General features: G+C 45.0%; 1 protein-coding gene across 3 annotated transcripts in view; it reads right to left on the bottom strand.

The window, feature by feature from the left end:
- Positions 1-13,147, bottom strand: part of VPS13D (vacuolar protein sorting 13 homolog D) — a 265,713-nt gene that overhangs the window by 160,507 nt on the left and 92,059 nt on the right. For all 3 annotated transcript variants that reach the window (XM_055137626.1, XM_055137627.1, XM_055137628.1), the window contains exons 31-36: positions 12,034-12,299; positions 10,626-10,759; positions 8,105-8,260; positions 7,306-7,510; positions 3,564-3,638; positions 782-988 (exon numbers count right to left, since the gene is read on the bottom strand). In XM_055137626.1, coding sequence (XP_054993601.1) covers positions 782-988; positions 3,564-3,638; positions 7,306-7,510; positions 8,105-8,260; positions 10,626-10,759; positions 12,034-12,299 — 1,043 coding nt within the window. The remainder of the gene's footprint in view (positions 1-781; positions 989-3,563; positions 3,639-7,305; positions 7,511-8,104; positions 8,261-10,625; positions 10,760-12,033; positions 12,300-13,147) is intronic.

Genomic DNA, 13,147 nt, shown 5'->3' with positions numbered 1-13,147 from the left:
TGCCCTTTTCGGAAGCCTTCTCTAATCCCACTTGCAATGATTGGATTCAGGATAAAGAAACTTTATCCACAGGACTGGAGAGACAGTACAGCAAGGAGGGAGCTGACCTTGTATGCTGCCAGCCAGGTTCGATGCCCGGTACCCCAGAGCCCTCAAGTCCCACCAGAAGTGATCCCTGACTGTAGAGCCAGGAGTAAGTCCTGAGCACAGCTGAATGTCACCCCCAAAAAACAAACAAAAAAAATAGGGAAAAAAAAGTCTACTTCCCAGGGGCCAGGGGTAGCTCAGAGAGCATCGGAAGCAACCCCCAAGTACCAGTGGATGTGGCCCAAAAGACCTTCTGTCCCAACGCCTTTCTACTGATGGACAGTTCTCAGAGGGAGGTGACTCTGAGGGCAGCTGCCCACTACAAATCGGCTCACAAATCAGCCCACTCTTTTCAAAAGCTAAAGTGGGTAGTAGAAAACATTATTTTCTGAGTTTATTTTTTCAAATGCCTTTAACAATGAAGCATGCTACAAACTTTGGATACCTAACAAGTAAAGTGGTGAGGTGGGGGGTGATTTAGCTAACATCGTTAATGGAGATTTCATTACGGAGAATGTCTAGCATCCCTGTGCCATCGTGCCATCTAGCCTGACGGGGACATATGGTAAGTAAATATCTCTTCAAAAGACCAATAAATCTGTCACTCGCATTACCAAACAGAGCATAAAGACCTTCATAAAAGACCGACCACTCCACCCCACTCGCGGTGTCTGCCCCTCAGGGAAGCACTCACGGGAGAAGGTGAGCTCGGCCAGGGGCACGTCGCAATCCATGCAGTCATCGATGAAACAGATGCACACGCTCTCGGCTCTGACCTCTACCCCCGAGATCAGCTGTGCTGGCACCGACCCAGGGCTGTCTCGGCTAGGAGCAGCCCGGGACAGAGACTTCAGAGGCTCGGCATTCTTAAACAACCAACTGGCTGCCTTTTTCAACTGGCCTGTAAGAAAATTAAAAGGAGATTAGTTCAACCCATTCCCACAGCTACTCATGCAACCCAGAGGAAATGGAAAAATAAAGTTCAAAGGGACCTACTAGACACCCCAGAAGAACCTGGACCCCAGATGTATTCTGAGACCGAAGGGAGAAAACTCGGGTCGAGTAACAGAAAAGGGGCTTTTGCACAAACCATGGCCACTTTGTTGTACCCCTTCCACTCAGGTTTACCACACCTTAAACAATCTGGTGCAAAATGCCTCCCAAGGGAACAAACAGCAGCCCTCAGCTAAGGCATCTGCTGAGGAAGCTCAGAGAGGAGGAAAGGAGAAAAATCCAAATCCACAGTGCCACAGGCTTAAATCTTCCCTGGTTTTGCAGGAACCGGTGGGCTTCTCTGAATTACCAAATCTCCTGCTTGGTACCTATTTTGTCCTTTCGACCCATCACCAATTTCCAGAAGAGAGAGCAATGTGCATCTCAGGTGTGTCCCACTCAACAGTTAAGTAACAGGCCCTGGAACGCCACAAGCTTGCTAAAGGGAAGGAAAGGGAAAGCTGAAGGGAAAGGAAGCAATGGAACAGAACTCTCAATGAAATCACCAAAGGGCAGGACATGCAACAGAGAGAAGTGGTGACAGGCAAGTGCTCTGGACGAGGTGGCCTGGTTTCTGACCCTGCACTTACTAGATGTAAGTTACTTGCTCTCTCTGTTCCCACAGACCCAGTAAGAGGAATGAAGCAGAGGAAACCTACACAGTGCTCTTCGAGGAGCTTGGCTCAATGAACTGCCCTGGCCCTCTCATGGAACTATGCTCCACTTACCACCTAAATGGAAACTGACAAAAACCCAGACAACTGCTGCAAAATATATTTATGGGAGCTCACTCAGCTGAGCTTGGGCTATGGTGTGTAGGGGCAGGAGAGTTACACCCAGCTATGTGCAGGAAGCCAGGTGGTGCCAGGGACCGCTTACAGGTCTCACACATACTAAGCATGTGCTCTACCACCTGAGCCATCTCCCAAGCTATTTAAAAATCTTTACAATGTCTTTGCGTTGGCGGGGGGGGGGGGGGGGGGGGGAGAGAGAGAGAATGAGAAAATGTAAACATTAAGGGCCATGAAGTTAATTAAACCAAAAAGCAATAATAATTAGACAAAAACAAAATTAAGGAAACTTCGGAAGCAAAGAAAAATAGTTAATGCTTCCGCCAATATAGTGACACCAGCATTTTTACACATATTGGGTCATATAGCAAGTAGAATCTGCTATGACCTTTTTTAGAAAAAGATTTGTCAGATCAAGTAAAAAGGCAAAAAGAAGCTATGCTCTGTGATCCAGTATCTACAATATAAAGTCTCTCTACCAAGAGAGACTTTAAATACTTTAAAAATATATGACTGACAGTTCATACCAAAAATTATAGAAAATTATGTAGGACATTGAAAGAATGGACAACAAAGGAATGGCTAAATAATGTCCTCCAAGTCAATGTGGATTATCATTACAAACAATCTCACTAGGATGAGACAGTCAATATTATGTACACTACAGCAAGATAACAATGGTAACTCAATAAAGCTGTACTGTAAAGCCTATAGAACCATATTTGAAATCCAACCTTTCAATATATAAAATATTATGTCCAGGGGAGGCACGGGCCTCACTGGCCATTCCTGATCAATTGGGCCATCAGCTCAGTTCAAGGGCCCCACAAATACAATGCTACTTGGGTCCTACAGTGCTGGGGGCTCCCATGTGACACTAGGGTGCTATTTGAGGGCCTCCAGGGCTACACCTGGAGATGCTCAGGGACCTTGTGGTGCCAGGAATGCAGCCTGGGTCCAGCTCATGCCAGGTATGACTATCTCCCAACTCTCTTGCTTTATGAGAGCAAGAGAGTCTTTATGAGAAAGCAGAACAGAGAGGAAGGTAGAAGCAGCACGTGGCAGCAGAATGAAGACGGCAGTTAGAAAAGGTACTGATCCTTCTGGGCTGTTCCCGCACTGAGGCGAGGGTGGTAATACCCCATCCAAGCACTACGAGGACTTAATAACAACAGAAAAACTCCATCAATGGCCAAAACCCAGCACGGCCACCAATGCTGCTAGTGGCTGACAGCTGCAGATCTCCAGCTGTGGGCACCGCTGAGGGAAGGCAGCGTCCTCTCCTTTCACAATGATGCACTGGTACGGAGAGTAATGTGCCCAAGTCACCAGGCGGTGGCACGGAGGAGCTGAAGCTGAGCCATGGCACCAGCGCCCAGAGGTTCACCCCGCATCCACTGCTGCACATGGTGCCCAGTCCAGGATTCCAGACTCACAGTGAGTCCCTCCGTCAGTGCCGCTCTTCAATCAGAATTTCCCAGCCCAGGATAAAGAGGGGCACAGCATACGTGATTAGGGGCCAACCAGTGGGACTGGGAGGCAGAGGAAGGGAATGAGGTCAGGAGGGGGTCAGCGTCAGGAAAAGGCTGAGGAAGACCTGCTCTAAGTCACCTGGGAGCAGTCAGGAGGAAACAGGAAAGGAACAAGTTCTCACGACAAACAACAAAGAATGGAAACCCTTTCTCAAATTACCTTGGCACACTAAAAGTGCCTTGCGACAATCTTCCAAGCTGAATCCCAGCTCCTGCAGTCTTGCCAGCTGTAACTCTGGGGCGGAGAGGGGTGGGGAAGGAGAGGAAAGAGATAATAAATACATTTTATAAATATTTTATGTCAAAAATCCTAGACTGAAAGACAAAATACAGAAAATGGTAACCAAAACACTTTACTTCTCTAGTCAAAGCTGATTACTTTTGTTTGTTTTATTTGTGCTTGGGCCACACCTGGTAAGGCTCAGGGGCTACTCCTGGTTCTGGACTCAGAAACTTCCTGGTGGTGCTCAGGGAACCATATGGGATGCTGGGGATAGAACCAGGGTCAGCTGCAAGCAAGGCAAATGCCCTCCCCACTGTACTATCAGTCTGGCCTCAAAGCTGAATCCTAAGAGTAGGCTTTTATCAAATGAACCCTAAGAATTCTAAGTATTTTCCCTAGACTGACTATTGTCGGGGAGCGAGCGGCACCACACCCAGCAATGCTCTGGGTTTACCTCTGGCTCTGTGTTCAGAGATCAATCCTAGCATGCTCAGGGACCTTGTGGGGTGCCAGGATGGAACCTGGGTTGGCTACATGCAAGGCAAATACCACTGTATTATTGCTCCAGCCCATAGATTGACTTATTTTTAAAGTTTTTAGCTGAAATGTTATATCTGCCACATAACTTTGAAGGAAAACACTGAATTTTAAAATAAAACCTCAGCATGATCCATACTGTATCACTGCCTCTGTATCACTGTCATCCCGTTGTTCATCGATTTACTCAAGCAGGCACCAGTAACACCACCATTCGTCCCAGCCCTGAGATTTTAGCAGCCTCTCCTTACTCATTTTTCCCAACTATTGGAGGCTCTTTTCAGGGTCAGGGGAATGAGACCTGTTATTATTACTGTATTTGGCATATCGAATATGCCAGAGGGAGCTTGCCAGGCTCTTCTGTGCGGGCAGGATACTCTTGTTAGCTTGCCGAGATCTCTGATACACACACACACACACACACACACACACACACACACACACACACATATTTCCTTTTATGATGATGTGTCTTCATCAAAACCCTGAATGAACAGTTTGAGGCTCTTCCTGTTCCTGGAGCGAGCAGATATCATTGGGCTACACTAGCACAAGACAGGGATGGATGGAAATGTTACTAGTGCCCGCTCGAGCAAATCAAAGATCAACGGGATGATAAGTGATACAAGTGATACAGGTGATGATATGTCGCGCAGCCACTTTGCAGCCGCACGGCCCAAAAACAGGTTCATTCATGCGTGAGGAATATAGCATATTCTCCCTACATTACTGTATACAGCTGTTAAATATAAAAGTATCCAAAGTGGGAGGTAGGGTGTGGGAAATAATGCTATCTTAAAAGCTCGGGGGCTGGTGAGACAGTTACAGGAGTTAAGCTGCTTGCCTTGCATGCAGCTGACCCCGGTTAAATCCCCAGCACCACGTGGGAGGGTGTGGTCCCCTACTGACAGGAGCCATCCCTGAGCAAGCACAGAGCCAGTGTGGCCAGACAAAAGAATGAAACAAAGAGAGAACAAAAAAATTATTAAAAATATGGGGATCCAGGTGTGTGATTTGGTGTTAAGAGTTCCTGCCACGCATGTAGAAGGCTCTGAGTTCATTCTCCAGCACGGCCCCTAATTACTGAGTGTGACACCTAAAAAGTGTGCAATCCCGGGATTTGTTGGTGCTGGATGGAAGTACATGCAAGGCAAGTGCTCTTCCAGTGAGACCCTCCCCAGCCCTGAGACTGCTTTTTCTATCTCCCCCTTTCAAACTATCACTCAGTGCTCTGCCAGCCTAATCTTTACAAAGCTAATCAGAATCAAGATATCTGTTAAATTTTGTCAACAACCGTAACTCTCAAAAGTCTAAACCTTTAATTGTGACAGTAAAATTCTCCTGTTGAGTCCTGCCTGAGCACAGCCAGGTGTGGCCCAAGAAAAAAGAAAAAAAATCGAGAATTTTAAAGAAAAATTATTCGAAGTGTCATTATGTGACACAAAATGAGAGGTTGGAGAGAGCACGGAGGCTGAGGATCCTGACTTGCACGCAGAAGACCCCCACTCAATCCCTGGCACCCCATATGTGTGTGTTTGCTCCTTTGAGGCCTATTTTGACTTTCTAATAGATCTATAATAAGTTTCTTTTTAATTTGCATTTTATTTATTTATTTTTCTTTACATATATTTTATTTTCGTTAAAAGACTTCAATTTATAAAGTTGCTCATTAATACAGCTGTTTCAGGCATAGTGTTTCAACACCACCTGTGTGACCTTCCCTCTACCAATGTCCCCAGTTTCTGTCTCAGCCCCAACCTGCCTCCTTAGGCACATAGCAAATTTACTTTATATTACTTGTTCCAACAAAACTTAAAGAGATGGTAAATAGAATGATCAGAAAAGAAATCGGTAAGAGGGAATTTGTGATTGCTATACGATTTTAACCTATGTAAACAAGGAAATTAAAACTGCTTAATGCAATATAAAATACCTATTTTCATTTCCATACGTAAACTTTCAACTCTGGATCTAAAGTACATTGCATTAAATTTTTATACTTGGGTCTCTTCTATAATAGGTTTTAATGTGTTCTGATCACTGTAGTAGTCGCCACTTCTTTCTTTCTTGAAATAATTATTTCTTTGACCCTGTTCTTTAGGTCTACTTTTGTAATTATTCCTGTATAATTTGTTTTCTTTCTCTTCTTTTCTTGGGGGGAGGGAGGTATGGCCACACCCAGCTATGCTCAGGGCCTACTCCTAGGGCTCTGCACTCAGATATCACTCCTGGTGGGTTCCAGGGGGACCATATGGAGTGCCAGTGGGTCACCCTCATGGAGGTTAAGTGCCTGAGCTGTTGTACTTCTCTCTGTCCCCTAAAATAAAGTCTATTTCCAAAGAACTATGATTCTATGATTCTAAGAGCAACAATTTCTTTCTTTTTTTTCTTTTTTTTTTTTTTTTTGTGAAGCAGACTTTTGTTGATAGACTGGTTGTAAGGGTGACACACATTAATTGTGATATATATCACTGATTCAAATTGTCATACAGCCAAACCCCTTTACTCTTAACTGAACAGCAGATGTCCAGGAAAGGAAGCTCAATACTTATTATTATATTGACGGGAAATAAAGACTTATAAAGGGATATACAGACATATATATACATACATACATATATGTACATACATGTATATATAAATATTTGAGCTGTAAGAGCAACAATTGTAATGTACATTCTAAAATGATCCATACAACTCTAGAAAATACCATGAAAGAATAAACAGAGGAGACGGGACATCTCGCAGGCACTCTGAGTGTTTCCTTGCTTTGCCTTTGTTTTAGGGGCCTCCCAAGCAGTACTCAAAGGGCTTAGGGGCCCTTCCCAACAATACTTGGCTGACCAGGCTGAGGCCCAGCAATGCAGATGGGCTACCCCAAGTGGTTCTTAGGGAACTGGGGACAGAACTCAGGGTCTCCACATGCCAGGCCTGCACTCCAGCCCTTTAAGCTATCTCTCCCTTGTTTTTCAAATTTACATGTATATTTATGTATGTATATATATACATACATATATATATAGACTTATAGATAATGACATACAATCATACTCCACACACAATGTAACCATGGGGTAAAACCATCTGAAAGCAAAGGAGTGTTACTAGGACGGCAGTACAGATTCTGTAGTTCAAGACCTACCCAGAACAGGATCCAAGGTATGTTTTGTTCCTGCTTCCTCTGCCACTCGAGACATGCTGGGAAGGTGACTGCTCCCAGAGGTGGCTTCTGGGCCCACTGGGTCAGGCACTGCTGCATTAGCTTGCTCTGGGATGGATTTGGCAATGGCAAGAAACAGCTGAACATCGTTATAGGAGAGTCTGATATCCAGGGCTTGCAACTGAATCTAACAAAAGGTAAAAGGTGGACTTTTAAAAGTTGCATTCACTACAGAAAAGCATCTCCCCTTCTTCTCTCTGTATAGGTCTTACTCCTAAAGGCAGTGCTACGAGTTCAAAAGCATGACATGGAGCTGCTCAGAAAGACACAGAAGATCCTGAAATTAAGCACCAATGGCCAAGACCTCAAGTTCTTATATTTTTTAAATGGCACCAAAGTAAAAAAAAAAAAAAAAAAAAATATATATATATATATATATATATATATATATATATATATATATAAAGCTAGAAAGACATCCTAGAGCAACTGCTTTTTCATTCCAGGGGGTTGACTTTCACACAATCACTCATTATATGCAGTGGCCGAGCAGAGGAGGCCTTGGGTCTGAAAGCATTTCTAGAACTTCAAGACTATTCCAGACAACGAAAAGGTCTTTGATCTTCCATGAGACTGCAAGTACTTCCAGAAGAGAGTTGACGTCATCTTATCTTCTATTTGCTAAAGGAACTTAGATGTTGCTAGGCTCAGAATAAATCTAAGTAATTCAATTATACGTAAGAAAAAGGAAAAGTGTACCCACACTTTTTGTCATCAGTACCTCTAATATGGGTGGGAAATCTTCACTGTTGAATGCATCCATCAATCCCGAACTGTTCTGGTAAGAAGAATTCCCCACCAGCTCCACCTGAATCTGCACTGGATCAACGATGGAAAGAGCTGTGTCCTGTTCATTCCCTAGTCGGCATGAAAACACCTAGAGAATGAAATGCAACATGGCCAAAATTAATGGATGATTTAGGAAAAGATGAACCATTAGCAAGAAAAAGAGATGAACCCAGAAGCAATCAGTCCGGCCTCATCTCACAAGACCCACTGCAACCACCAAAATAAACATACTATAGAGTTATAATTGGCCCCTCAATTTTGTGTGGTTTATTATTTTCACAAACAAAAATACATTATCTATGGGGGAAGCTGGGAAACAGTATATGATTCTACTATTTTTACTCTTTGTATGTTTGAAATGTTTTAAAGCAGAAAGCTAAAAATAAACCTTTATACTGTCTTTATGGGAGAGAACAGAGAGGAAAGATTCCCATTCTAGAAGCTAGTTAGTTACTCTGGAAAACCAAGAAGCGCACAAGAGGGTCTGTCTTGCCCCTTCCCCCCTTTTCCTACCACTACTAAAATACATGAGACACAAGTGCTTTTCTATATTCACAATTAATTCATTTCTTTATAAATTCTCGGGGCTGGAGCGATAGCTCAGCGGGTAGAGCGTTTAAGCCTTGCACATGGGCGACCTGGGTTTGATTCCCAGCACCCCATATGGTTCCCTAAGCACCGCCAGGGATAATTCCTGAGTGCAGAGCCAGGAGTGACCCCTGTGCATCGTGGAGTGTGACCCAAAAAGCGCAACAAAAAAAAAAATTTCTCCTGGGTGATGGATACAGGAGTTCCTTAAAATTCAGGTTCAGCTGTGTGGCCAATAGGACCAGAAAGACATCAAAGGGGTTAAGGCACTTGCCTAGCCTACAGTCAACCCTGATTCAATACCCAGAAGCACACACAGTCCCTGAGCACAGCCAGGAGTGATCCCTGAGCACAGAGCCAGGATTAAGCCTGAGTCCCTCCAGATGTGGCCCAAAACAAACAAAAAACTGTGCTGCCTAGAGAATATGATTAAAAGTTTCCAGGATGAGGCTGGAGTGATAATACAGTGGGTGGGGCATTTGCCCCCGCACTCAGCTGACCCAGGCTCAATCCTCAGCATCCTATGTGGTCCTCCAAAGACTGCCAGGGGTAATTCCTAAATGCAGAGCCAGGAGTAACTCCTGAGCATCACTGGATGTGGCCCAATAACCAAATAAATAAATAAAAACTTCCAAGAATCTCAAGTATTTTGCCATGTAGTTTTTCTAGGACTTTGGAGTAGGAAAGCTTCGTTTTCCTTTTTTTCCCTCTCACACCCTCTCATGCACAAGACCCAACTTAATTTGACAGTTCATTCATCAATTACCAAGGTTTTCCACTCAAAACTGGTCTGGTGGTGGTCTGCAAAACAGATGACCTGCAATTTCATGATCAATACACAAGCACCTCCTTGCTCCACAACTGAGGTTTTGGTTTGCTTTTTTAATATGAGAAAAGCAAGTGGCCAAGAAGTGAAACTGTAGATTTCACTGTTTTATGTGAGCAGGGTAAAAAAGTACATATGCTGCCATCCGTGAAAAATAATGTGCCTCATTTTGCTTCCAGTCTCTACAATCCAGCTCAAAAGGGGGACCAGGCAGCACTTTCGGGCTATTACAGAACATGATTCCCAGGCACTAGGGCCTCTCCTGAAAACTGCCCTCATGAGACAAACCAGTCATACCCTCCAGTGAGTGGGACTCGCACTTTCAGTTCAGGCACCTGCACTTTCTCTAGCCACCATTTCCCAGGCAACTCCCAGTAGTGCTAGGGTGCCCCAGTTCTGCACCTCTTGGTGCTCGGGGAACCATGTGGCATGGGGGCCAAACTGGGGTCTGTGCCTTAAACCATGTACTACCTCCAGGTCCTTAGAGTCACCCTTTATGAACCAAATGTTCCAAGAAGAGGGAAGCATAGCATATCCCTCTTACAAACAAGTTTCTTCAGAGCCCTGGCTCTGCACAAGAAGGGGGCTACAGGAAACAAGGGCCCAATCTTCGCCTTCAAACCCACCAGCACTGAGCCTGCTGAAAGAGGAGGCAAGGCATCAGAAGCCACTTGAACAGCTTCTTTTTATGGCAATGCCTGGATCAAACCCAGGGTCTTACACACCCAAGGTACGTGCTCCTCTTGAGTTCTCATCCCCAGCATCTCTGAACTCCCTGAGAAAGGAGGGTGTGAGAGAAAGAGACAGAACTCTCCCACATGCTTGCAGCCTGCCCCGCAGTGGGCTGGATTCACTAGCTGACTCTGATTAATCAGCTGGCAGGTTTGGGGAGAAAACCAAAAGAAGATCACAAGATCCTCCAATCCCACAACATATTCCCCCCCCCAATGAAAATTCAGGGAGAAAAATTCCCTTCCAGATGCCTCTCTCTTGAGCCAAGCAAAGATGCCACACATTGATGGATGCATATATTTCTTACCTCAACGCCAAACAAACTTCCTGAAAAGGGGCGATCAACAAATCGGGGCTTATAGGTGAGCACGGTGGTGCCTTTGAGAATGATGGCATTGGTATCTAAGCAGGACACATCTTCAACGACCACAAACTCCGTGCCTGGTAAGGACAACACAGTTAGCCAGACCCAAGCAAGTAGCTGGGATGCACCAGGCTGTGCAAACCGGGCAGCCTCCACCCCCACCCCACCCCAGGGTGGGCAACCAGAAAAAAATTATTGCCAGGGATGTCTGCAGACACATGGCTTCACTGCCATGCTGAACAGTCTCTGCATCTGGCTGAACACTACTGAGCCATCAGAACACTCCAAAGGCAGAGAACACTGGAATGCACAATCTCCTTCCAACCTAAGTTGCTCAGGTGACCTAACTGAGATCAAGAAGCTCAAATGAGTGAGCTGCCCCAAAATCTCAGAAGGCAGATTCCAATCCTACCAGTAGGTGGGAAACTACAGGCACTCTGTCATCTATGTAGCTGTGTGTGCCAAAAACATAGACTGAACCTAACCACATTCCAAAAACTCGTGTGTGTGGTACTCTAGTCATTTATACAAGGCAGTTTTATTTTGCTTTGAACACTGTGCTTTCACTGAAAACCATGCATAGCACAGGAGGCGGTTCACTTGGAAGATCAAACTTGGCACCTCATAGTCCTCTGAGAATCGACAGGAAGGATCCCAGAGCACAGAGCCACGAACAGCCCCAAGCACTGCCAGATGTGGTCCAAAAGCCAAAATACTGCTACTAATAATAATAAAATACACCCAGTGAGCTGCTCCCAGGTCTCTGAGCACAGGGGGAGAATATCACAAACCTAACAGTAGAAACACAAATGCATAAATAAATACTAGAGCAAGAACACAGCAGGTAGGGTGTTTGTCTTGCACTCGGTCGACCCAGGTTCGATTCCTCCATTCCTCTCCGAGAGCCTGGCAAACTACTAAGAATATCCCGCCTGCACAGCAGAGCCTGGCAAGCTACCTGTGGTGTATTCGATATGCCAAAAACAGTAACAACAAATCTCAAAATGGAGACGTTACTGGTGCCGGCTAGAGCAAATTGATGAACAATGGGATGACAATGCTACAGTGCAGAAAAGATCACTAGAAAAGTTTTTACAAAGTAATAAATCTGGCTCTCCAACAATCCCCTCAGTTATTCACTTTCTAATCTGAGATTTTTCAACTATCAAATCTGCCCCGTCTCAGTAAGACACACACATCAAATGGGGCTGCGAAGACCAAAACGCAGATGAGCCCAATCCTGAGGAAAAAAAACTCTACCGAGGGGAAGAGAGAAGTGTGGGAAGGGCAGTCCTCAATGTGTCAGTAAGGGCTCCTGTGGAAAGAACTTGTGGCTACTTCACCAACTCACCTGTGACATTGACCTTGACCTCCAGGTGCCTCTCAGTGGACACAGGAAGGGAAGACCTCTTCGTGACTACTCCACTCTTCACAGTTTTGGGGACCACAGCAGACTCACTGCTAGTGTGACGGTGGCGCGGAGGAGTGGCAGTTGCTTGTTTCTTAATATCACTGGGAGTGTGGAGGAAGTCATGGACAAGCAGCAGCCAGTCAAAGATGAGGAACACACGAAGGTTATTAAGAACCGCTGTGAAGCAGGAAGAATCCTTTGTGGATCTATAAGAAAGAAAAAGGGAAACCAGGAGAGTTAAATGATATTGTTAGCCTTGTATGACTGAAACTCAAGCAGCTTTGTAGCTATCTATATCTCTTAAAATATACATATGCATGTATACACACACACATATTTAGTAAACCACATTATTTTTTAAACTGTGAGCTTTGAGTAGCAATAATTCCTATCAGCTTAATGAAATATTCAGTGAGTGTTTACAAAAGTTCATTAGTTTTAAATAAGAGAATATGGAAGCAACAGAAAGTAGTCCAGCAGTTCTCACCCTGGGGAGACATTTGGTGTTGTGTGGAGACAGTCTGTACTGCACAACTGCTACCAGTTCCTGGTGACATCTAGGTGGTAGAGGCGGAGCAGCCAATACACAGAGCAGTCCCAACAACAAGGAATTTTCTCAACCAAAATGTCAGCAATGCTGATTCTGAGAAATCCAGTTGTAGAATTTAAGAACGGGCTTGCTGTGCTATCTTGGGGAAGGCGGCTACTTTCACCAAGCTGTTTCCTCACTTTCACAATGCGACATCTCAGGGGCTAGAGAGGAGGGGAGGGCATTCGCCTTGCATGCAGCCAACGTGGGTTCAACCCCCAGCACGCAATACAGTGCCCCTGAGTACCACCAGGAGTGATCCCTGATTGTAGAGTCAGAAATAAGAGTTGAGCACCACTGAGCACCACAAACAAAACCCAAAATGCCATCTCAATGCTTTAGCAGGTAACACAGCAGACACCTAACAGGTGTCCGAGAAATGCCAGCTGCCTTCCCTCCAGACTTTTCAAGATCAGTGAGGCACTCTTTCCTTCCTGTCTAGACTACTGCCTGTGACACCAAACT

This window comes from Sorex araneus, chromosome 5 (genome assembly GCF_027595985.1).
Source record: "Sorex araneus isolate mSorAra2 chromosome 5, mSorAra2.pri, whole genome shotgun sequence".
Classification (NCBI taxonomy): domain Eukaryota; kingdom Metazoa; phylum Chordata; class Mammalia; order Eulipotyphla; family Soricidae; genus Sorex; species Sorex araneus.
The sequence above is the reverse complement of the archived record's forward strand: the minus strand, read 5'-3'. Positions and strand labels throughout refer to the sequence as shown.